This window comes from Symphodus melops, assembly GCF_947650265.1.
Source record: "Symphodus melops genome assembly, chromosome: 8".
In the NCBI taxonomy this organism is placed as follows: Eukaryota; Metazoa; Chordata; class Actinopteri; order Labriformes; family Labridae; genus Symphodus; species Symphodus melops.
Genome location: NC_136698.1, coordinates 25,064,208 through 25,089,688, shown reverse-complemented (window position 1 = coordinate 25,089,688; position 25,481 = coordinate 25,064,208). Strand labels below are relative to the sequence as shown.

The following is a 25,481-nucleotide window of genomic DNA, read 5'->3' as shown; positions in this document are numbered from 1 at the left end:
TAGCCGGTGTTTGATCTTGACATTTTTTTTTACGAGGATCTTGAATTTCTTCTCCAGATTTAATTATTTTTGTCCACCCCTGTGCTATATAAGTTTAAGTCTAATGCTAATGTTAATGCTAATGCTAACTGCACAGGTTGAACCTGTAATTATGTTTACTCTTAGTCACATAGGGGCTGCTAAATCTTGTTTGGGGGATTATTGTATACAGAGGGGAGGGGGGACAGCAGGTGTGTATTGTAACTAATGTCTTGTGTCCTGCCTGTTTGTATACTGCTACTGGAGGCCTTGAATTTCCCTCGGGATCAATAAAGTATCTTATTAGCATTCACAATTAGCCTCTATTTGTCAGCAAATTTAAATAAAGGACTTCAGCAGAATATTGGGTTTTTGTTTTACCTGCAATTCCACTGTTGGCCACTCGGGGGCAGCAGACACAAGTAGGTATGGACGTGTTACTATTTAGGTGAGTCGGGTGAATGTGTTAATGATTGAAGTCTGCGGTTAACACAGTTACTGATTGATAAAAGTCCAAACCTTTATACCTGTAGACACTTGTGTTGCTTGTGTCTTATCAAAAGACTATACAAATGAACTTACCAATTGCATTTTAGAAAATAATCTTTGCTCAGGAAGGAATGACAAATCCTGTTAAAATGTATGTAAAAATCGTGTATGTTTCTATGGTTCACCCGAATGCATTTCAAATTTTCATTTTTGGCACACTTCATCGATGGCATTGCAGCTGCATTGATCCTGACAGGTGGGGAGATCACAGTGCATGCCCGTTATTTCACTTTTCAAAGGATGGTAAATGCACATGAGAGCGATTGTGAGATGCATCTCTATTTTGTCAGAAAAGGATTTCATCAAAAGTCCTCACTGTCGTTCAGAAGATTCAAACTTTATTTAGTCCCAGATGACACATGGGGTTTTAAACATTACTTCTTACATGGTTGTCTGAGAGAATTCATGAGTAACTGACTAAACTTTGCAGCGTCACATTTAGTCAAAACAAACACACTGTGGCTTTTTTTCAGCTGATTTGTGCGATCCAGTACCATCATACCACGACAGATTGAACCCTGCAGCTCCACACGGACCGGACACTCGATTCTCTCGGTGACCAAACTGCTGTCAATACACGCCGCCATCGCGTATGCGTCGTAAGACACAAAGCCAGGTCCAAAGTACACGTCCCTCTTATTCAGCATGGCCTCTTTAGAGTACGCCGAGCATTTAGATGTGATCTTCTTCATAAAGGCTGCAGCAGGGGCGTCCTGGTTGATCAACTCTTCAAAGAACTCCTGCACAGCATCAGAGGTCAATTAAACAAGTTTAAAAAAGGAACAAACATGCAGGGTTTAAAACTGGAGCTTACCCAGGTTTGTGGGTTTCTGCAAGCGTATTCCCATGATGCAACATGTGTCGGACAGAGAAACTCTTCAAGAACAACATAAGCCGACTCTGGATCCATTGCAAAGTTAAACTCTGCACACAGTGTCACATTTCCTTTTCCTAAAAACACAAAATCAAGTTATACGAGCCGACTGCATGGAACAACAACTGATGCTTTTTACCTTCCATGTTGCCTCCCATTATGTACAAATCTTTGAGCTTTTGGGGAAAACTTGGATCCAGTCTGACGGCCAACGCCAGGTGAGTGAGCGGGCCGAGGGCCACCAAGGACACCTGTGGAGGCCGGCACTTTGTAATCGAAAGCAGCTTCAGCTTACAGACAACACAGAGAGGTTTCTCACCTGCTTCTGGTTTTCAGTCACCAGCCTGATCATTGCATTCACTGCATGCTCTCTCTGGATTTTCTCCTCCCACTGCGGGTCTTTGTCTTTAATCACGTCTCCAAGACCATCGGTGCCAAAGTGGTCACTGACTGGGATACAGGCTCCAACCAGAGGACCACCACAACCTTTAAACACGGGAATCTGCAGACAGAAGTTCACCTTTAGTGCAGTGAGACTTGTTCACGGATATGAAAGTAAAAGTAGTTTGGCTCCATACAAAACATATCGTCTTTTTGTAACCATTTCAACAAGTTGTTTCTTTTAATTTTTGCTCACATTTGATGTATTAAAAAGCTTCCACAGTTTTCAGCACATTTATCTCTTTTATATCTGTAAATGTACATTGATTGTATAAAGAAGGCCGACTTGTCTCCACCTCCCTCTCTTGTCCAGGTGATCTGATTAAAGCTACTTGTTTGGATCAAGTCTTTGGAATGGGTTGTTTAAGAAACAGAAAGATGATCAAATCAGCTCAGATAAGCCACGTTTTTGTTTTTCTTAATCAGGATAAAACATCGAGTTTGTTTCAGGTCAAAAACAAAGATTTGGTCATCTCTTAAAATCATGTTGATCCAATGTTGACTTTCTTTGATAAAAAAGAAAAAAAGGACAGAAGTAAATTAGATTGGCTGATCATGCAAAGGGAAAAATATGTTTTCTAAATATAAACCAGTCTGAACCAGATTAAACTTTCTATCAGCCGGTCATTCATATATGAAACATGAGAAACGTACCCCTTGACGCTCACAGATGGACAGCACCCTCAGGACATTCTGACACACATTTTCAACTGCTGCGTTCCCAAACACACAGGTGATTCCCACAATCTGGATGTTGGGAGCTGCCAGAGCCATCATTATGGCCTGAGCATCGTCGATGCCACAGTCCGTGTCAATGATCACCTGCTTCTTCTCCATGGCCGTCTGTAGATGTTACAACAGGTCAATACGTTATTTGACTTTTCATTCAGTAACCAGAATAACTTCCTTCTTTTGCATTTAAATGAATGAGAGTAAAGAATAAATACATATAATAAATACCTTCCTGAAAAGTTTTAGCAGCATGACATCAAACGAAAAAATAATAAAGCAGATGGATTTATTGTTCCATGATTTATGAAAAACAATTAATAAAACCATTCAATTAAAGTTGAGTTTATTTTCAGTTTTTTTAAATTGTGTAAATTCTGGTACTCTGTTATTATTGTAGAGACATGCTTCTTACACACAGGTCTGAATCACACACATGTACAAACAGGACCTGTGGAAATGCATCAATTGAGAGATGTCTGAGTGCCTTGCTCAGGGGCACCTCAGCAATGCTTGGGCGACCACACCAGCTTCCGTATTTTGGGCCGTGTCGGGACTTGGACTGGCAACCCTCTGGTTCCCAATCCAAGTCCCTACGGACTGAGCTACTGCCGCTCTCAATCAGAGACAATGTACACAAAGAAACATTCGTCTCAGAAGAGAAGAGATGCTTCGGACCAGATTCAGCTAACTCGCTCATTTCCATCTGTTGTCCATGGGCAGGGGACGGCAAGAGTAAAATACAAATCAACTCGTCATGTGTGCACACAAACACACACATTTCATAAGTGAGAAGAAAGGCATAGATCAATACACAGATATTAAAACATTATGTGAGTTTCCCTGAGATGTAAACATATGTGTATATATATATATATATATATATATATATATATATATATATATATATGTATATGTGTGTGTGTATATATATATATACACACACACACACATATATATATATCAAGTATATCACAATGATGATAATATTGTGGTTTCCTGTCCAGATTTTTAAGGACTTGTTCATAAAGTGTCCCTCAAAAGTTTTAAGACAGTCTTGTTTGCTTGAGACCAACATGATATCCAGTAATGAAAATAATAAAAAAAATATGGCATTCAAATAAACCCATCATCTGTGATCGCTCTGTGAGCTAATAAAAAAAATTGCATAACCACAGTTTTGTCATAGTGTTTTAAATTTATCTATTTTTCACGTCAGATTTTGTGAATCACTGTTATTAATTAGCTGAATCAAAATGTTATTATTTTTGTTTTTTTATTTGTATTTTTGTTTTTTTGTTTTTTTTTGGGGGGGGGGGGGGGGGGATGAGGGGACTTCCATCCAGTTTATTTGAAGAAGTTGAGGAATCTTTTCCACAGAGAGGGTTTCTTGGGTTTCTCTTGAAGCTCCCTCATCTTCTTTGTGAGATCGTCTATTCTCGCCTCCAGTTTGTCTAAGGAGGTTTCATGCTTGAGGGCCTGTTGTTGATCCTTTAGCTTTAGCAGGATGCTGTTCCTTTCTTCGTGCATCTGCAGTTCTTCCCTCTTTCGGTCTTCTTTAGCCTGGGCCTGTGCAGCCACAATTCTGGAGATTTCTTCCTTCCGTTGGGCCAAGGAAGTTTCCAGATCCTTATTGAGACCCTTTTCCTTTTCAATGGCTTCCTGGAGCTTCCTGGCTTTGAGAAGAGCCGAGTTTTCGGTGGCCCCACTGTGCAGTAGCTCCAGCTTCAGGAGAGAGATCCGATGCTCATCTTTTAAGCGAGCCTCTGCAGCCTCATCTGTCTGAGCTCGGAGCCTTTGTTTTAGATGAATTGTCTCTGCGATCAAAACTGCATTTTCTTTTTCCAACTTGATGGTTGACTCGCCTTTGCCACTCAAGAAGTCTTGCTCAATAACTTCAACCATCTTTACTCCTTTCTGCTGAAAGAAAGTATCTGCAGCATTCATGGCCTTGGTCTTGGGAGCTTCCTGTCTTGTAGTTGGATCTGATAACAGTGCTGGAAGCTGTACTTGTTCACTCGCATGTTTCTTGGGTGGAATGCCTATCAGGGTGATGGGGTGTTTCGGCCTCCTTAGGATTTTTATACCAGCAACCTGTGGTTGCTCTGGTACAACAGTTACCTGTGGTACCTCAGGTGACAAAGTCTTTGGCTGCTGGGATGCAGGTCCTCGAGCCTGGATCAGACTGTTCCCATGAGACGTCTTTGGAAGCTCTCTCTGGAGCTGGGGATACTCACTTTCATCGAGCTCTTTGTTTTGGTTTTGGATGTTGGTTCCAGTAGCTTTCAGCCAGGGGTTAACTCGCTGAAGAGGTTTGATCTCCTCTGCCAATGGTTTCGCAGACTCTGGTTCCTCAGGGGCAGCAGCTTCCTGAAGTTCTTTTGGTACTGATGCCACAATTGGCTGTGCCACAGCTACCAGTGTTTCCTCTTGGGTGGCATCAACCTGCGGTTCCTCAGGTGACACATCAGTTTGTGCTTGCACAGATTTAACAGCCACCTTTGGTTCTTCGGGTGTCAAAGTTACCTGTTGCACTTCAGGTCTTAGATCTTCCTGTGCTCTCTTAGATGTACTGTTGGTTACATCTTGATTCACAGCATTTACAAGCTTGTCAGTCTGCACCATTTTCCAGTCTGTTGCAGACTGAGTGTTGTCATAGCGGGCAGTGCCTCTTGTTTGCCAGCAACTGCCAATCTGGATGACGTCCCTCAGCTTGTTCCTGCCTTTTTTACTCCCCGACTCTGCAGATACCCGGGGCTGTTTCACTGCAGCATCTACCTGTCGTTCACTTGTGGCCACAGGTCCTTGTTCCTCTTCAGCAGCCAATGCACCTGTTTTTGGGGGCTTTTTTACAGGTGGCAAATCCAGGATTGTTTTTTTCATGGGAACTTTCTTCGGCATCTCTCTTTGGAGCTGAGGATACTCACTTTCGTCGAGCTCTAGGTAGTTAGCTGCCAGGTTTCTGCTTTGGAGCTGACTTTCACTAGCTGTCAGCCCTGGTTTAACTGGCTGAAGCGGTTCGATCTCCTCTGCTGCAGAGGCTGCCTGCAGTTCTCTTGCTTCAAATGCCATGGCTCGTTCCTCTTCTTCTGGCTCCTCAAGAATTGTATACAACTCTCTCTTTGGAAAATCGATTGTGCTGACCTCTGGACTATTCACGGTCATGTTTTCATCATGAAGGTCTGTCATAGTCTCGGGCTTCACTGACTGCTCAGGTTCTGCAGTCTGGTCCACTTCACAGTCGAGTGCATGACACTCGTACTGCTCGATCAGGGCCGGAGCCTCTGATAACTTTGAATTCCAGAAAACAAAGGTGTCGATGTGGCTCGTTGAGGACATGTTTGCACCTTTGTGTGTTTGATTTTCACTGCTGGTCTGAATCTCGAAACTCTGCTGAAGCTGATACTTAAATATATATCAGATACTGATATGCGTCTATCAATTGACTGTCTGCATGAGTTGTGATTTTTACCCAGTGATAAATGTGAGTTACTGAAAGGTTAAGAATTGTTTTGTGACGGATCAAAGCATCAAAGAAGATCAAAGCATCAAAGAACTAATTTGAATTTTACCTCATTAAAAGCCCCGCCCATTCTGGTCATATGCGACGTAACACAGCGTCATCAACGTCAAAGTGTGTGTTAGCCAACCAATCACAAAACTGGATTCTTTCTTTTTCATTTGCATGATTTTGTTAAAAAGCAATACTGTGTGATAGGTGAATCCACTTTATATTCAGTGGATTTTTTAAATGAAAACTGTATCACAGTTCGGTAATAGAGGTTACAAGCGCCAGCCAATTATCAAAAGACCTGCTGCTATAAATAAACTTTACTTTCTTATTTACTGAACGTACAGCTTCATTTGTTCCACAGTTAAAATACAAAGAGATGGATCATATAGGATCATAAAGTAAGTTTCTCTGTCACCTTGTTTTTTACTTCATGGTAGCTCAACTGAACTTGCGCTGAGGATTTATCTCACATATTTTGGTTAAACAGTTACCATGGCAACAGTGTGTGCGCTCTTTCCACGCCGTTGTAAGACTGTCGTGTAATCATATTGTTTGGCGTTATGTGAATATTAGTGAGCACACTTACCTTTCCCTCTGTGAAAGTAGACTTTGAAGGGTGACAGTTGGAGGATCATCCGATGGTTTTACCAGCATGGGCCGCGAGCTCCAAGAAGATGATATGATTTGATAAGGCGAAGTTAAAACAAATCTACAAAAAAAAGAAAGAAAAAAAAGGATATTAAGAGGAAACATTTAGCCGGTGTTTGATCTTGACATTTTTTACAATGATTTTGAATTTCTTTTCCAGATTTAATTATTTTTGTCCACCCCTGTTACTCCTAGAATGGTATCGCCCGACCAAGCTGCACAGGAAGTGAAAACGTCTCAGCATTACAATCTGTCAATTTTATGATGCCCTAAACAAATATGTACCTCAGTCCATTGATGTTCGGTTAGCTTGTTTTTTTCCCTCAACTTTCCTGAACCTGTTTGGCTCTCTGAAACTGCAAAAGGTAGGCTGTGGTTTAAAACAAAAGATAACGGAACAGCTGGGCGTGTTTGCATTTGCTAACCAAAACACACCTCAGAGAGCTGCAGGTCGACTTGTTTCTCTTTACAGGTGAAATGTTTGTTAATGTTCAGTAAGCCCAAAGCTAACTCAAGTTGAGTAATGCATGACACAACACTCTGCATTCATAATAGGTGATGTATTGTCGGTTAAAGATAATGTTCATGCTCCTCTCTCATGTCCACAAAAGAAAAGACAAAACCTTTAAAGGGGACATATGATACACTGTTTTCACCTTTTCAAACAGTCCCTCTGTGCTCTAAATGACACATCTGTACTGTGCTTTGGTCCAAATATAACAGCAGTAGAGGTTTGTGACCCTGTAGAGACCAGCTGTCTCAAAACCTTCTGTTTTGGTGTGTGTGTCTCTTTAAATCCAATAAGCCCCGCCCCCTGAGTTTTCCCAGTAGACATAACTTCTCTGTAGTGAGAATATAAATGGCAGACCTGTGCAAAAGTTTTGCTCTTGGCTGGAGGTGAAATAAAAGGGTGGAGATACCAGGGGAGGGGATTTTTTTTTTTTTTTTAACCAGAATCCAACTTGAGATGTCACAAACAAAAAAAAAAATCTGTGTGGTAAGACTTATGCAGACCTCTAACAAAGGACTGGATGGGTTTATTTCAAATTTTGTTGGTTGATAAACACTCAGGTTACCCAAGTAATTGTTCAAAAAAAACTGTTAAAGTGGATTTTTCATAATATGTCCCCTTGAAGAATTTGTATGACACACTCAGAGATCCTTAATTTGATGAGACGTTTGTGTGTTGGCTCTTCTATCATCCGTTTCTGTAGTTTCTAATTATGCCTGTCCTCTTTTCCCCTGGAATAAAACAGCTATTAATTCAGCATCACAGTCATCCATCATATTAAGGTGGCCATTCAATGCCTAACACATCAGAAGGTCAAGGGTCAAACCTCTCTGGGCCAGCAGAACCGTCAGGGCTGCAGAGGCCTACCGATGGACAGGAGGAACATGGTCTGATGAGCTCCATCATTCGAGATGCTTCCAGAGTAAGGAGGGCTTCCAGTGCTGAACTCCACCTGCCCTGGACCTGCCCGGTCACACACTCCCGTGAGAAGTTCTACACAGTCTGCTCCGATTATGCTCTTCTCAACCAGGCTGCTTCTGTGTACCGACCCCCAAACACAGCCGTGGAACGGTTGACGGGTGATGGCCCATCATCACTGCTGAAGCCCACGCCATCTACTGACTTCAGTGCTGGCCAGTCTGGAGGGACACATGCAGGATCAGACGGGGACAATGACATGATGGAGGTGTCCTGTTCGAACACTAAGCCTATCTTGGCCTGGGAGATTGATACAACAGACTTCAATGCTGTGCTCACAAGAAAAACAAGAACAAGTAAGAAAAGCACATCGTGGAAACCTGTTTGATACGTGTCTGTATACAGGTTTGAATACAAATTAAACTGGCTCAAAATCTTATATGTAGTAGGCTTCTCATAATACTGGATTTTAAAGTATTCAATGTAATTCTACTAAATGCCAAATGATATTGATACCCGTTTTGATACCACAGCCACAAAATATTGGTGAAAATCTAGTTTATACTTACCTAAATATGCAGGCAATCTCCTTCACACAACAGTTTGGAACCGAACAATGCTAATGTATTTGTATAATTTAGACAGTGCTCTTTGTCTTTAGCTCACAGAAGCAGTATTTTTTTAATAATTTGCTACTTTTAGATGCTACCGAGTATTACAAGGACAACAGGTGAATGATTTTAAAACACATCTCATTTAGAAGTATTGAGTTTTGACAAACCTTCTATGAAGTATGGAAGGGAAGAGAATTAGATTTTAGTAATTACCTTTCTAAACAAGCTGGAGTCTATTCCCCCTGTGTTTTTATTTGACTGTTTACGTTACATAACATAAACATCATGTATTCAAAAATTGTAGTAAAGGGAGTTTGTGTTATTTTTTAGTCGTATGTGTACCTTAGTTGAATAAGAGAAGTGAGCAAAGCAGCCAGGTGTGTCAGCGTTTCAATACATTGATCACACAGACAAACAAAGCTCCGCTGATGTAGAACAAATTCAATGTGGAAACCTATTTCTTCTTAATCTTCTTATTTAAAAAGAGAGAAAAACATATGAGAGAAGACGAGTATAATATTATTCCTGTAACATTTCAAACAATGATTGAAGGCTGCACAGGTTAGTTTACTGACTGTTTGTGCAGAAGGTTTTCAACAGGCAGCATTTTGGCATCCTACACAGAGAAAAAAACAAACAAACAAAAAAACCCACATATATACATATATATGTATACACACACACACACATTTATAAGGTGTTCAAGACTGGAATTTAAAGAGTTCCAGTTTTTGTCGTTGAAATCACAGAAAATTCTGAAGGTTGTGTAGTATGGAATTAAGAAGTGAAAAAGAAATTCTCTTCACTGTGCTTAAACTGGGGCTGTTTTTCAGGCAATGTGAAGAAAAGCATGACCAAGAAAATGAAATCTTCGGACAGAATCAGCCGTAATCTGCAGGACGTCCCTCCTCACGCCTCGCTGGAGGAGATCAAACAGAGAAAAGTGCTCGACCTCAGGAGATGGTAATGTAATATTTAGTGTCTGAAAGTAAAAACCCAGTTTCTTAGAGTCAAGCTCTTAGTTTTAAAATATTCACCAGTTGATGTGATTTCTGGAAGTTTCCACGTGGCATTATCTCCTTCCTCAGGTACAGCATCAGTCGGCCGCAGTACAAGACTTCATGTGGGATCTCGTCTTTGGTGTCCTGCTGGAATTTCCTCTACAGCACTTTAGGTGCAGGAAGGTGAGCAGCAGACGATGCCCTTCATCTGATGATCAAACAAAACACACATCCAGACACTGATGACATGTTTTATTCTTGTTAGCCTTCCACCAATCTCTCAGGAGGAAGCTCTGCAGATTCTGGGTTTTCAGCCGCCCTTTGAAGAAATCAAGTTTGGTCCTTTCACCGGCAATGCCACTCTGATGCGGTAAACACATCGGTCTTTTAAATAAGCTGTCGTTGCTATAAAAGGTTTGCAGAACAGTAATCAGTGCACGTCTCTTCTCACAGGTGGTTCAGACAAATCAATGACAATTTCCGCGTGCGAGGCTGCTCCTACATTCTGTACAAACCACATGGAAAACACAAGACAGCAGGAGAGACGGGTGAGTCCCTCGAGGGGCCTGGATAGTCCTGTTTATACTGCTTTTCATTTCAAAGCCCATTTGAACATTTTAGAGAAGCCTCAGGTTTACTTTGTTTTACCTTCAAGTTTTTAAGCAGGTGATGAAACTGTCTGAAATTAAAATGGATGCCTCTATATGAGCTACAAAAGCAAACAAGACCGACATGAAGACCGACTACTTCCATTTGATTATCTTTAAACAGGGTCGGTGTCAGAGAATCTAGAAATGGCAAAGGTTCTCATGAGACATGCATCAGTTTAAATAAGACACAAAACCAGCACAAAGATGACAGGTCGCCCTTTGTCTGCAGGGGTCACTGAAGTACACACAAACCAACAGTTCCTCTCACGAGCTTTAGCACCTACGTGTCTCTGTGAAAAGGATCGCACAGTGCTCACAACCTCACTTCAAGAGCCCTTCTCAACGGAAAGTTGACCTCCACTTCGCATGGCGATGACTGTTAGGTTTTGCTTTTTCTCAACAAGTGTCACCAAGAAAACCTGAAAATAATGTAAATGAACCGTGTCCTGGGATTCGCAGCAGCTCTACACCTGGAAATAATCCCTTGAAAAAACAGGTCAGCCCACAATCAGATTAGTTTCTTCTCCTCCATTGTTGTTTACAACTCTGATATCAGATGTCCCACCCCTTCTCGAGTTTGATTGGTCATTGAGGGAGGCGATACGTTGACAAGTGTGCACAGCAAGTGAGCACAGAGACAAAAAAAAAACAGTGGATGGTGAGAGTGTTTGAATGCTGGTTTTGTATTGTAAATGAGCGTTAACCAGCAAAATACCATCTACCCCTGCAGGATGGACTGTGTAGAAAGACGGGAGTGTGTATGTGCAGAGCAGGTTAGGGGAGCTGCACACAGTGAGTATGCAGTTGTCACACAGATAGAGGATTGTCACGTGGCTCAGTGTGACCTGCATGTCTACTGACAGAGACAGAAGTGAAAACCACTGAAATGTTTTCAGCTGAAGGAGCGCTGATGAAACTGACCCAGGGGCTGAAGGATGAGTCGATGGCCTACATTTACCACTGCCAGAACCATTACTTCTGCCCAGTGGGCTTTGAAGCTACGCCACTTAAAGCAGCAAAGGCATACAGGTACGTCACCTCACTTAGATTACAATGAATTCCTCTTATTATTCTTTTCAGTTTGATTTAATCTATTATAATGTGTAGTAAATAAGAAATAAATATACTCTGCTCAAAAAAATAAAGGGAACACTAAAATAACATCCTAGATCTGAATGAGTGAAGTATTCTCATTAAATGCTTTTTCCTTTACATTGTTGAATGTGTTGACAATAAAATCACTCAAAAATGATAAAGCATCCACCAACTCCTGGACAGTCTGTGGTGCATTGTGGCGTTGGTGGATGGAGCGAGACATGATGTCCCAGATGTGCTCAGTTGGATTCAGGTCTGGAGAACGGGCGGGCCGGTCCATAGCATCAATGCATTCATCTTGCAGGAACTGCTGACACACTCCAGCCACATGAGGTCTTGTATTGTCTTGCATAAGGAGGAACCCAGGGTCAACCGCACCAGCATATGGTCTCACAAGCGGTCTAAGGATCTCATCTTGGTACCTAATGGCAGTCAGACTAACTCTAGCAAGCACATGGAAATGCCACCCGACACCATTACTGACCCACCGCCAAACCGGTCATTCTGGAGGATGTTACAGGCAGCAGAACGTTCTCCACGGCCTCACCAGACTCTGTCACATCTGTCACATGTGCTCAGTGTGAACCTGCCTTCATCTGTGAAAAGCACAGGGCGCCAGGGGTGAATTTGCCAATCTTGGTGTTCTCTGGTAAATGCCAAACGTCTTGCACGGTGTTGGGCTGTAAGCACAACCCCCACCTGTGGACGTCGGGCCCTCATACCACCCTCTTGGAGTCTGTTTCTGACCGTTTAAGCAGACACATTTATGGCCTGCTGGAGGTCATTTTGCAGGGCTCTGGCAGTACTCCGGAGGTAGCGGTCCTGCTGCTGGGTTGTTGCCCTCCTACGGCCTCCTCAACGTCTCCTGATGTACTGGACTCCATGCTCTGGACACTACGCTGATAGACACAGCAAAACCTTCCTGCCACAGCTCGCATTGATGTGCCATCCTGGATGAGCTGCACTACCTGAGCCGCTTGTGTCAGTTGTAGACTCCGTCTCATGCTACCACCAGAGTGAAAGCACAGCTAGCATTCAAAAGTGACCAAAACATCAGCCAGAAAGCATCGGAACTGAGAAGTGGTCTGGGGTCACCACCTGCAGAACCACTCCTTTATTGAGCCTTTATTTATTTCCACCTGTTGTTTATTCCATTTGCACAACAGCATGTCAAATTGATTGTCAATCAGTGTTGCTTCCTAAGTGGACAGTTTGATTTCACATAGTGTGATTGACTTGGAATTACATTGTGTTGTTTAAGTGTTCCCTTTATTTTTTTGGGCAGTGTGTATACATACAGAGCTATGTGCAAGTAGGCAGATACTAAACAATACAGTGATAGTGATGCATGGCACATAATAGAACAAGACTATATACGTACTAGAGCTGTATAAAAAGATGAATACTGAAAGAATAAAGTGATCGTAAATAGGAGGTAAATAACAAAGTTTATTATTATTATTATTATTATGTTATTATATTGTTTCATCCTGTACTGATGAGTGTCTCTCTGTTTGTGCAAAGGGGCACTTTACCCACGAATGAAATGGAGTACTGGATCCTGATTGGTGAACCCAGTAGGAAACACCCAGCGATACACTGTAAAAAGTAAGATTTGTATTGATTTCATCATCTGCTGTGGTGTGTTGTAGTTGAGCTGTTTGTCATGAAGCCTCTCTGTTTCAGATGGATGGACATCGTGACAGACCTGAACACACAAAACCCAGAATACCTGGACATCCGTCACACAGAGAGGGGCCTTCAACGCCGCAAAACCAAAAAGGTTTCCCCACCTCACACCTGTCTTTTTAAAACAAACGTGTTCATGTTTATTTTCAGGGGTCAGATTGAGACTAAAACAACGTCCCGTCTCACAGGTGGGGGGGAACCTGCACTGCATCATGGCGTTCCAGAGAGTTAACTGGCAGAAGCTCGGCCCCTGGGCTCTGAACCTGGAGAACCTGCGACATGACTATCACCACTCGGGCACAGAGCGGGCCTACGCCTCAGATGAAACCGAGGACAGGATTGCATCGAAGCGCCTGGCTAACGTGGGACGCTCGCACAGTATGGGGAGCCAGAAAGACAGCGGCTGGAAACGTCAGTCCAACACGGCAGAGTACAGACAGAGGAGCTCACCTGACAGTGACCTGGAGGAAGACATCACAGACTGAACAGGTTTAAAGGGACATGCAGAGGGAGGGTTCAATAAGAGACATTACAGTCTGACAAGGAAGGGGTCTGCTGGTATTCTATATTCTAGCCAACAAATCCTGTGTAAAGAAACAAAACCCGCAATGTCTGACTTTCTCCTCATATCTGAGACTCTAAAGCTCTTTGTAGGATTTATAGGATTAAGAGAAACCTTTTTAGCTCCTGCCTCAGAGTAGGTACCATGGCAGTGCTAATTCAGACAGAAAAAAAGTTCCCATTAAGTATGGTTCTCAAGGAAGTCACTCGAGATTAGTTCCTCTTCAAAAAGTCGCTAGAACCATTTGGTCCGCAAATACCCATCAGTCTTTTTTTGCAATCTTTAAATGTCCAGCTAGGAGCCATACTGCGGTTGCTATCAACAGGCTGTTGTCATAGAGACAGGACAGACGTGAAGCACTTTTATTCTCACAAAAGCTTCATACAAGCTCTCCTGAGCGCACACAGCCACACACACAGCCACACACACAGCCACAAACGCTAACTGCACCCGCCTGGTGCTTGGGGCAAAACAGTTTGTTTACATTGTTTTCAGAGAGCGTCGTAAAAAAAATATATAAGAGCTGCAAAAGCAAACCAAAAAACAAAAAGAATACATGAAAATAACTATGCAGTCGTTTTAAAGCGGGCTAAATATTTCCCCAATAAGCAGAGTGTTGTCCTTTTTATAAACTGTTACTCAGGAAGTTGTTCGTCTTTACGGACAATATTTCAGTGGGGGATTTCAACTCATTTGGTGCACCGGAGACTTTTAAGGGTGGACAGGACAACACATGGGGTGCACATGCAGAGGTAAAGAGCTTCAAAGCCAGTGACGTGCTTCTGCAGGTTCAGGCCAAAATAAAGTTCTGTTGTACAGAAAACAAAGCTTGCATCACACACATACTTGGATCTCTCTTTGTTGGTTGTGGTCTTTCATGGGATTTGTGGATGTAAGGAAAACAGAATATCAACAGATGTGCACCTTAATATACAAATCATAATGTTTGAAAGGCTATCAGATAGAGACTTAATTTGTTTTAGGACCATGTTCTACAGTAGTTCTCATTAGTCCAGTGAACAGTTCAAACATGGATAAGTCTTAAATCTTGCAGTTAGTGTTTTTGTTTCAGCTGACTAAATTGACTTTGAACACTAGAATCAATCAGGGCTGCCAGGATACAAAGCGAACCCTTTGTGCTCTTTTAGTACTTTTAATCTGCAGCAGCCATCTTTGTAGTTTTTGGCCCTAAACCCACTCAGTATAAGAAGCACTTGTCTTTTGACCGACCTGAAGTAGGACAGATAAAGAGTCGGTTTTCTTACAGATTCAGTTTGACACTTTTTTTCTTTTTTTTGTTGCAGTCAGATACGATAACATCTTTATATCCGTAAACATCTTCGTTACGGCAGCTACAAGAGGGAGCGACATTAACTGACCATTTAAATTAGTGTGCCATCCATGCAGATATCCAACTACTATTTCATTTGTCCGATACAGCGAAGCAGAAAAAGAACATGCAGCTGTGTTGTTGAGCAGTATTAACCTCAGGGCAGCTGTATCCTTAGTTGTTCCTGTCATCCAACAAACAATGGATCATGTTTTTGTAGACGAGCTCGCTGCAGGATTATTTTCATCTCTTTCATCTTCTCATCACAAACATTTCTCTTATTTATTCTCATACAACAAACCACCTGCAGTGATCCTGTAAGAGTGCACATTTCACTCGCCCAGCGCTGTGTTGTATATTCTTTTCCTCCTCGTCACTGTAGAGGTGAGCCGGCTTGTGTTGCTGCTGGCGTCCAGTGGTTCGTTCAGTTCAGTGAAAACTCTGTCCAGTTTCAGTGTCGTGAAAGCAGATGACATTTAGTTGTGCTTTGTGAAACCTACAGTGAGACTGTTACATAGATCATCTTTACAGAGGTGAGAGAGAAATCCTTCAATCCCTGAAAATCAATCAAAATGTGAAACCTTAGAGAGTCGACGCCCGCATGGTTTGTTTTCATGTTTCCATTCAGCCGCACTTTGTTCTCATCACAACACCTGCACGGTGCCATTTGTCTTTAGATCCAACACGTTAGTTATGTTTGTGATTTGATGTAATGCTTTATTTATTTCATTTTACAATAAATGCAGATTTTTATAAACGCCTGGCACAGAGGTCTTTCTTTACAACTGTCACATGTTCAGTCCTGTTGAACTGCAGACGTGCAGCTTCCTTTCAGCTCCTGTCTTAACTCTGTTATTTCAGCGGGACCGATACGACAGCAGCCTCCTGGAGAGGAAGAAAAAAATCCATCAGAATAATATACAAAGGGAACAGGCGAAAAAAAACCCAACACAAAATCAATAGAAGAGAAATGAGCTCAGCTTACCGATGAGAGCAGCACCTTGTTTCCTCCATGTGTGACTTAGTTTAAGTACTGATGCTGCTGTTTTCTCTGAAGAGTGCCACCTTTTAGGAAAAAGTCAGTGTTCAAGTCTTTAAATCATCAATACAACATCTGACACACAACAACAACAACAACAACATGGCATGTCTAAAACAAAAACAATGACAGACAACCAGAAGCAAACATAAGAATGTAGAAGTGCACAAACTAACACAATCAACTAAAGACGACCTCTGATGGAAACCTTGTGATGAATTTAAACTTTTAGTGGCATTTGAGCACGTGTGCGAGCCAATCTTCTTCCTCAACTTCACCAACCATCAAGGTGCAGAGAGTGGAGGGCTTGAAGAGGTCCAAAAGCTCCAGCAACACTTGAATTAAAATCCACTTTATGAACTTTAGACTGACATGTTTTCCATCATCATCATCATCATCATCAGGAAACATCAATGTGTGTCTTTGACCTCTTTCTGCAGATCACATGTAGTTTTTTTCTTTCAATCTTAAGTTGCTGTAAAGCTTTAAAAAAAGAAAATTGCTTTAGTGCCGCTTTGTACTGACAACTCCAGTAAAGTGTATTTCATAATAATAATAAATAAAGCTCAACATCTGAACACACAGAAGAGCAGCTTTGTTGAGCAGGTTCAGATTTGTTGCCCTTACTGTGAGTTGTCTTCTCTCAGTCTTAAAAGATGTTCAGTAATAAAGAACTGGACGTCACTTGACTCTCGACTCACCCCTGCTGTGCGTCCCAATCCTCTCCACTGTTAGGATAAACCACCCAGCTCAGGTCCGGGCTCAGCAGAGACCCGGCAGAGTCCAGCAGCGGCTCTACCAGCTCAGGTGAGCAACAGTTTACTCCGACAGCAACCAGCTGAGGAGACCTGTTAGCAACCTGCACCGCATCAGCGAACAGGCTGCCGTCTGATATATGCTTCTGGTCCTGACGGGGTCGACAACATCAAGTTATTTGACAGGTAACAATCAGATGTTTTAAGACTGACTGTCAGCGGTGGTTACCTTACAGGAGAAGGCGAGCCAGGCTTTACAGTCGGGAAACTCTCTGAGCAGCTCCAGCAGAGCCTCGGCCTCTTTGACACTCGGGATCGTCTCCAGAGCAACTAAATCGGCTCCTGCTGCTGCTAAACATTCAATCTGAGGCCGGTGCCAGACTTTAAGATCCTTGGAAGAGAGAGAGGAGAAAAAAAACACCTCACACCTATAAATACTATTTAAAGCCAATCAATCTGAAAACAGATCATCAACGAAAGAAAAAGTGGAAATCTAGGTACTGTACATTTTTCTTCCTTCAGATAAACAGATTGATGTCGACTTGTATGCTCATTTAGAAGCTACACAAATGTATCTGAGATTTGTTTATTTCTTTAAGAAGGCCAATCATAATCTGTTGTGGTAAAAGTACATTTTGTCACTTTCCTTTTTTAACAACAATACTCTTTTTTTCCCTATGTGAGCTCCGGTGTAAACACTCTTCTTTCAAGACATGATAAACAGCATTTTATCATCAACACACATTTCAAGTTCATACTGAGGACAAATAAAACATCTTAAAATGTTTTCTTTTTATCAGAAAAACTATTTTCTGTTTGTGATGCCCTGGTGTTGACATATCTATGTTAGATATTTATACTTGAATTTACAGTCCATATGTAGGAAGATAATATAACATATATCAAAAAAAGTGCAATATATTTATCTGTATATTAATCTCACACATAGCTTTTGTTTTTATATCTATTTATATCTGCACCTTACTTTGTAAATATCACTTACCTTATGTAAATACTTGCTGCTGCTTTTTTTAATCCTGCACTAAAAAAAAAAGTTTCTTATCTGCACTGTAAAGTTCAAATTTGAATGACAAAAAAGTCTAAGATAATTTTCCTTTTTGGAAGTTAAATCTTCTCTATTCTATTGATTTTGACCTTTCATCAGACCTACATGATTATGTTCCCAGCCTCAGCTGTTAGAAGCCACCCACCTCCACACTCATGTCCTTTGCATAAGACCCTGTGTACTCTGATCCGTCGTGCAGAAAGGCTCCATATGGTCCCACAGAGCCTGCCACCCACAGACGTCTCTGGCCTTCAGAGATAAATGAACAAAGTCAGTAAAATAGCCACAAACGTTACAGCTACGTCGTGTTTCACAGCTTTAGACTAATCAAAGGTTGCTCTGTTCTGTACCTGTCGTAAGGTTTTTGGAGGTAAATCTCTCTACCGTCTCTTTGGCCAGCTGAACTCCAGACATCAGGAGCTCTCTGGCGCGTTCAGAGCTCACATCCAGGTGATTGATGAATCCTGTAATACTCGCCTGGTATGTGGCTGTTGTGATGACATCAGAACCACTGAGGAGGTACCTGGAGAAATATTATCTTTCAAAATCATAACTACTGTTACTTCTTTACGATTACGTCATTACGAATTATAATGTCTGTGTCAGGAATCCAAACCACCAAATGTTCACTTAACTATGATGTTTAAAAAATGTTCATGTCCGAGCTAGAAAGAGAATAATGTTTTTCCTTTTTATTTGAAGTGTGACATTGAACCCATTGATTATTAAAGTAATGTTGGATACTTTTCTGCTTTCCCTTTTCTCATTCTCTCATTCTCTCGGCTGACTCTGTACTGTCTTCACTTTTCTCTTAGTGGTGGGATCAGGTGTTTCATCATGGATGAATGACTGTTCTTTGATTGGACACAGATGTCTTGTTTTTATTTCAACACCTAATTCTTCTGTTCTATGATGAGTGATTTGTGTAGTTTTTTAGTATTGTTTGATTTTGTGATTGTTTTTTTTTTTTAAATCAATTTGTTGACTGATCTTTTCAGCTTTTATATTTCACATGGACCTTACCTGTAGTGTGCGTCCCGTATGGCCTGGGGATTTGTATGCAGGAGCCTGGCACTCCATAAAGGATCTCCCTACATATGTGAAACACAAAACATTTCAGTTCTTGTTTATAAAATCTGTTTGTGATTATCTGATGAATAAATGTGGATAAAAGTTTTTTTTTGTTTGTTTGGTTTTTTTTTAACATTAGTTTACAGATATCTATTTTCATTTGAAAGGATAAGAGACATCATGTATTTCAAAAATGTCAGCCTTTGACTTACTACATGGAGATGTTTTTTGGATAGTATTTTAATTACAATGTTGTTTATGCTCACTTAAAAGATTATTGGTTTATTGTATAAGTCAGTTCAGCATTAAGTTTCGTGGCATAAAAGCATACTTTCTTGAGATAAAATAATAACAGAAGGTAATGTTGAGAAGTAATCATCAGAGGTTAGCGACCATCTGGCGCCACCTGCTGGATATATTAAGGTCATAGACCCCACTACATTTGTTTCGCTGTTCTTGCTAAACAAACGTGTTGAAATATACATGATATTTTACTTATTAGGAAGTGTTTTTTTGTTTTTCATAATTTTATTATTACTTTGACTTTGCATAATTTGATCGGTCCTGTACCATCCGCCATTGTTTTACTTATTTATCATAATTAATCAATTATTTTAGGCCATGTTGTCTTTTTTTCTCGTCAGTTTAAAACCCTGTCACTGTTGGTTACCATGGAAATCCTTTAAACTGGTTTGTACATTAGTTACCAATCTTAACAGAGTTAAAGTGGATCAGTTGCTGTTTTTCACACTTGAACAGCTGACGGGGAAAAAACACAGACAGTTTGTGTAAAGCAGTTTTAGGATCTTTGATAAGTGCACAGAGACCTATGAGGGTCTGATCCCACCTTGTGGAAATTCTCTTTTACAGAAATATTATGGTCCCATTCGTTCACTTTTATCCAAACATATACAACACAATGTATATTCTTTATAATTATAATTATAATAAATATAATTAATCCTACATCAGCAAAATTTCTCATTCACAAAAGTAAATTCAATGGCTCTTTCAGTATTCAGGAATAACGTCAGTGGTCTCTTTTAAATTACTTCTGAATACTTATTTTATGGACTTGCTTTTATGTAATCTCTCCTTTTAAGATTTGAATTAATCTCTCCCTTCCCTCATTCATTTTATTGCTTTTACCCTTTTTATCTATCTCCTCTTGCATGTTTTAGCCTTTCAATTTCTCCCTTCCTATATTTACTTCACTGCTCTTAGTATTTTTGTAATTCCTACTCCTTTTAACGTTTAACTCTCCAGCCCTGTGTTGTCTTATTCATTTTACCATCTCTCGTTTACCTCTTGTTTTATCCTCATTCTACTTACAGCCTGTAATGGGATGTCGTCCCACTCTCCCTCAGTTTTTATTTTTTACTGAGCTGTCTCCTGGTTGATTTTAAACTCATTTTCCCTCATTGTATTTAACTGTCTCATACCTGCCAGTTGTATCTCTTGTATTTCTGTTATCTGCATTCATTTATTTTTATTCTCCCTGTTTGGTCCATCTGTTTACTTCTGTTCCTTTATTTCCATAAATGTTGATGTATTTGTTTTTATCTGTAAAGCACATTGTAAACAGATGTTTTTAAAGGCACTATACAAATAACGTTTTTTTAAATTATTATTACTGTTATGATGTTGAGCAATGGTTTCTATAAACCTTCAGAGAAGTCTGAAGGGTGAGGACTGTACTTTTTAATCAAAGACTGTACTCAAAGTTTAGTTTAGTAACTTTAAGTTCCTGCAGGACTGATGCACCAGCTTGAATGGATGATTGTTGTTTGAGACTTATTTCAGTCTATGTTTCATTAATTTATAAAGGACATCTTTATTCAGTTTAATTCAGAATGCTGTTGGCAAATATGTAGAAAAGATAACACTACCAACCACACCAATTAGGGGTTTTATTTTTAAAACATACATGTAAGCTATTTAATGTTTTACCTGTAAATGAACTCCTTGTGCTTCCAGTTCAGTTGCTAGTCCGCCATCCAGAATTAATGGTCCATCGTCATTCATGTAAAGTCTTAGACGAGCAGGGGAACCCATGAATAAAAGTTATATAAAAGACGCTTGATCACAATTTTACCAGAGACTCTACTAACGTTATACACAAAGTGAAATTAAGTACAACTGATGACCCTTACACATACTGTTGTTGTTCCGGGTAAGTGGGAAAAGGTTGCATTTAATGTTACTCGAAATTGGGGGTTTTAACAGCGATTGTGACACAAAACCACCACTTTATGACGCATTTTGTAACGCTTTATAAACAAGTAGACGTTACACGTTAACAATGAAGTTATATCTTTGCATAAAACGTAGCTCAGTTTATTAATTACTGACTTCTTATGACTTTATTTACTATCTTGAAATGTAAAACTGGTACTTAAAGGTGTACCATATTTTTTATGGCACACTCAATATATATATATAGACTTCCACTAATCTTAATCAAGCTCATTATTTTGTTCCTCTGATATATGTTTGTTTAGTTTTAAATCTACATTTTGATAAACAATGTTCTCCACTTGTCAGGTTTTAAGATTGTGATTTGTGAATTTACCATGAACGCATCACAGATTGTCACTACTCGAAGTTACTATAGCAACGCGAAATCGCCCGGGATAGCTCACGTTTGCCAAATTAAAAACAGTATTGTGGACATATAAACCTTGTAAGTCGGTAAAAATGGTAAGTAAAAAAGTCTGTGTTTTATAACAAGTGCGAGTGCACTGTTCACTGTACCATTAATATTCAAAGCATGAACGAAAAACTAACGAATAGCTGTTTGCTAACGTTTGCTTAGCAAACATAGGTTAGCAGTTAGCCCACTGCAGCAAAGATATTAACTTTGTGTTGAGCAATTTAAAGCAAGCTTTATGATATTAATAATTTATGTATGCTAATTTAGGAGCCAGCATGTGGTAGTTAAGCATTGACTAACTGTAGCCGCAATATTAGGACAATGTTATTGTCCAATTAAACGATATAATGAGTAATGTTTGTATTTACACAACAGTTAGGTCTGAGCGATATGGACCACAAATCATGTCTTTATACGTTTTAGTTGAGGTGTATGATTATAAATCCTGTCATCTTTCTTTTCCAAGTCATTTTAAAGTCAAATCAACATGAGCCAAATGTCACAGTTTAACAGCCAGCTGCACAATGTCAGCATGTACAATGAAACATGTCATAAAAATAAACTACCTACTACTTTGTGAAATGAAAAATCCCCCGTATCCACTCCTTTAAACTGCTTGTCCCTTAAAATGAATTCACTGACTGCAGATATCTTGTGTGTTTCTTACTGAGGTTATTAAACTGTTGGAGCCATCGCAGTGAATTGTTCTCTGTAATTCAAAGTCACCTCTTTGTTTTCTAAATAATCAATGTGAATTTAAGAAGTCATTTTAGCAGTTATGTAGAGATGAATCATATAATTTTAGCAAGCTATATGAGTCCATTTCTGACATAGTCATACACAGCAGCGTGTACAGTATTGTCAGGTCAAACATAAAGGTACCTCAAGGCTGTTTTTTTACACCCTTATAGCCATTTAAAAATAACATTTATTTTGTTTTCATCAATTACTGATGGAGATTTTGAATCTGACTGTGCTTCAATCAAAGCTATTGTTACCAGTTCATGGTTTGTTTAGTATAGGGTTTATATTCTTGTGATATTATGCAATACATGAGATATGTATTAAATGTTAAGTTGTTGACTTGGGCCTCTTGCAGTGTGATTGTTAGGCTTTTTAAACAAAACTGCTTCTCATCACCAGTGGCACATGCGCCACAGTTTGGGAACCCGATGCAAAAATCAGGTATCAAACCTGAAGTTTGTGTGCAGTCTGTGTACTTGTCTTTGCTGTTAGTTGGGGCAAAACTATTTTATTTTTATAAACACTTAAAGATGAAAAAAATGTAATGATACAGTTGAGTCGAGTATGAGTGTATGATATACCTTTCTATCCCCTTTTGATCTGTTTTCTTTATCAGGAGGATCGTTTTGCCTTTCTTACTGAATGGTACGACCCGACTGCTTCTATCCTGCGGCGCTACCAGCTGTTCTACTACCCCAAAGATAGCTCAGTGGAAATGGTACGCTTTTACTTCTTGATTCATATTTCTTACTGTTCTGTTGACTGCTTCAATTTATTTTTTCCCTTAATTAAAGCCAATGTTGTGTAATTAGACGTCATCCAGCTTTGTAGCCTTGGAATCCTTTGGATCCTTTTAGGCTTCAAAGTAAAAAAAAAAAAGAAAAAAGAAGAAGTAATACATTTTTGTGCTTGTGCTCACAGCAAATGGAAACATGTCCCTGATTATATCTGAAATAGAGACTGTTCAAATATTTTCACAACAATCACTTGAGTTGTTAGAAATCACCAACGTGTTTGTTTTTTATTCGCAGTTTGATGTAAAAAATCAGAGAATATTTTTAAAAAGGACAAAATATGATGACCTCCATCAAGAGGATCTGTTTGTTGGGAATCGAGTGAATGTGTTCTCACGACAGCTGAATCTCATCGACTATGGAGATAAGTACACAGCAAACAAACTTGGCAGCAAAAAAGAAAGGTAAGATTGTGTGACAGCCGAGTGAGCTTTAACGTTAAGGTTGGTGAAGACAACATAGTTGACTTTTATAAAAATCAAAGAAACATATTTAACTCTTTTACTTGTTCCGGTTTCTTAAATGTGAAGATTTGCGAATTTTTTTCTGACAATGGCTTTTGGTCTGGTTGGTTTTATCACAAAGTTAAATATTCCGCCCAGATATAATGCATGATAACAAACAAAATAATTAGTGATAGGAATTCTGGCTCTTTTTAGTATGATGTATTGATGTATTTTTAATGATGTATTTTGCATTCTTTCCTTAAGCTCTGTTTTAATGTTTTTATGTTTTTATGTCTGTAAAGCACTGTGAATTGCCTTGTGTCTGAACAGTGCTATATAAATAAACTTGCCTTGCCTTGCCTAGTAATCCAGATCTCTCATGTGGCACTATTTCTGCTTTTACTAAATAAGTCAAATTTAAATGCCCTAACTGTCTTTACAAATCTGTCTGATTTCCAGGAGCTCAAAGACTAGATGTTAAGTTATCTCAAAACTGATGTAGTTCTCCATAATTTACTCTCTATTTCTGCCTGAGCATATTCTTGATATTTTCTGTTTATATCCCTTTTTTTCTCTTTTACTATGACAGTCAATAAAGGACTTTGGAAAGCTAATCATTCTTCAAATCTGCTGTATTTTAAATTCGACTTGACTTGATCGGAAGTGCTCCTTAATTGAAGTGTTTCTGTTGTGCTCTCTGATCTTGGCACATTGCCTCTTGCAGGCTCACTTGTCAGACGTGATCAATTTCTAAATGTGTCTTTCAATGTTTGCAGAACACTTGCCTTGATAAAGCCGGATGTATTGACCAAGATTGGAGACGTCCTTGAATCGATTTACTCTTCCAACCTGATTGTGACCAAAGCCAAAATGACAAAGCTCACATGGTAAGTTCAAAGTTGTGTTGTGGTGTCATTGTATTAGACAAACTGCAAAGGCAGTTTGGTGCCAGTTGTCCTTACAATAACAGATGGGTGGCTCTGTTTTCTCTCACACACATTGTGAACATATGGCACACCGAGTGGCAGAGTGGCAGACGGGGTTGGCATTTAATTAACAGTTTTATCAGGTGTGCATTCACGCTGAAATAATATGATCAGTCTAAAAGTACAAAAAGCAATTATGCTTTTATAGATTTGATGATTTGACATACTTGAATAATGGATTGGGTTTTGTGGCTTGTCTGTGGTTGTTGTTTTTTAATCAATCACCTAAACCAAAAAGAAGCCTCTCTTTATTTATTATGATAATATAGAAGGTCAAAACGTGGATGTGCCAGACATGTTTACTACAAAACAAAAAAAGTTATTGTTTTTCCCCCCAAAAGAAAAAAAAACTTATAATCTATAACACTCATCCACAAAATTAAGCTGGAAATCTGCACATCGTGATGTAGTCGGCTCTCAACAGCTAGATAAGGACCATAACATTCAGCCTTTGAACAACTTCAGATTTTAGCAATCTGAGTCATAAACATAATAACATCACAGTTGGCTATTAAGCCCGACTAATTCAGATTTTATAAACCGTTACAGATTCTAATTTCAAGGGAAAAATCCACAGATTCACCCACATGTTATTGATATGACTGAAACAAATTCCTAAAAGTCCTCAGAAAGAAAATATAAAACATTATGTTTGTTCCACTCTCAGTTAAGCCGAGTGTGGACCGCTCACTGGTCCACTGGACAAACTACAATGATACTGAAACATGTCATACATATTTATATCTATTAATAGATATATAAAGTATGTGTTAGGGACTCTAAA

The 25,481-nt window shown here is 39.7% G+C and overlaps 4 protein-coding genes across 10 annotated transcripts in view; 2 read left to right on the top strand and 2 right to left on the bottom strand.

Moving 5' to 3' along the window:
* Positions 1–883: 883 nt before the first annotated feature.
* On the bottom strand, positions 884–8,015 carry LOC306828233 (inosine-uridine preferring nucleoside hydrolase-like). 4 transcript variants are annotated; one of them, XM_079350549.1, is made up of 7 exons: positions 7,430–8,015; positions 6,712–6,789; positions 2,537–2,725; positions 1,761–1,943; positions 1,581–1,692; positions 1,382–1,518; positions 884–1,307 (listed from the first exon to the last, which is right to left on the bottom strand). In XM_079350549.1, exons 3-7 carry the CDS (start codon positions 2,717–2,719, stop codon positions 942–944), a joined length of 981 nt encoding a protein of 326 aa, XP_079206675.1. In that variant the 5' UTR covers positions 2,720–2,725; positions 6,712–6,789; positions 7,430–8,015; the 3' UTR covers positions 884–941. The 4 variants fall into 4 exon arrangements, with proteins under 4 accessions (XP_079206675.1, XP_079206674.1, XP_079206672.1 ...); XM_079350548.1 differs by lacking the exon at positions 7,430–8,015 and adding an exon at positions 7,059–7,138; XM_079350546.1 differs by lacking the exons at positions 6,712–6,789; positions 7,430–8,015 and adding an exon at positions 6,617–6,660.
* Positions 6,325–25,481, top strand: part of LOC306828231 (basic immunoglobulin-like variable motif-containing protein) — a 367,160-nt gene continuing 348,003 nt past the window's right edge. The window contains exons 1-10 of one of the 2 annotated variants that reach the window (XM_079350544.1): positions 6,325–6,523; positions 8,030–8,558; positions 9,650–9,779; positions 9,905–10,000; positions 10,083–10,187; positions 10,271–10,365; positions 11,364–11,496; positions 13,087–13,170; positions 13,249–13,345; positions 13,440–13,779. In XM_079350544.1, the coding sequence (XP_079206670.1) occupies positions 8,078–8,558; positions 9,650–9,779; positions 9,905–10,000; positions 10,083–10,187; positions 10,271–10,365; positions 11,364–11,496; positions 13,087–13,170; positions 13,249–13,345; positions 13,440–13,736 (1,518 nt within the window). In that variant the 5' untranslated portion in view covers positions 6,325–6,523; positions 8,030–8,077 and the 3' untranslated portion in view covers positions 13,737–13,779. Of the gene's footprint in view, positions 6,524–7,016; positions 7,139–8,029; positions 8,559–9,649; positions 9,780–9,904; positions 10,001–10,082; positions 10,188–10,270; positions 10,366–11,363; positions 11,497–13,086; positions 13,171–13,248; positions 13,346–13,439; positions 13,780–25,481 lie in introns of those variants that run through there. The other variant, XM_079350543.1, reaches the window with a different exon arrangement.
* On the bottom strand, positions 13,794–22,602 carry LOC306828234 (homocysteine S-methyltransferase). 3 transcript variants are annotated; one of them, XM_079350551.1, is made up of 9 exons: positions 22,294–22,602; positions 21,025–21,106; positions 19,027–19,094; positions 18,354–18,526; positions 18,149–18,252; positions 17,167–17,328; positions 16,884–17,089; positions 16,129–16,208; positions 13,794–16,028 (listed from the first exon to the last, which is right to left on the bottom strand). In XM_079350551.1, exons 2-9 carry the CDS (start codon positions 21,097–21,099, stop codon positions 15,940–15,942), a joined length of 957 nt encoding a protein of 318 aa, XP_079206677.1. In that variant the 5' UTR covers positions 21,100–21,106; positions 22,294–22,602; the 3' UTR covers positions 13,794–15,939. The 3 variants fall into 3 exon arrangements, with proteins under 3 accessions (XP_079206677.1, XP_079206678.1, XP_079206676.1); XM_079350552.1 differs by having other exon boundaries at positions 22,298–22,602; XM_079350550.1 differs by lacking the exon at positions 22,294–22,602 and having other exon boundaries at positions 21,025–21,263.
* The window catches only part of nme7 (NME/NM23 family member 7), a 23,196-nt gene continuing 19,364 nt past the window's right edge, over positions 21,650–25,481 (top strand). The window contains exons 1-4 of the mRNA XM_079350545.1: positions 21,650–21,774; positions 23,088–23,189; positions 23,503–23,669; positions 24,488–24,598. Coding sequence (XP_079206671.1) covers positions 21,772–21,774; positions 23,088–23,189; positions 23,503–23,669; positions 24,488–24,598 — 383 coding nt within the window. The 5' untranslated portion in view covers positions 21,650–21,771. The remainder of the gene's footprint in view (positions 21,775–23,087; positions 23,190–23,502; positions 23,670–24,487; positions 24,599–25,481) is intronic.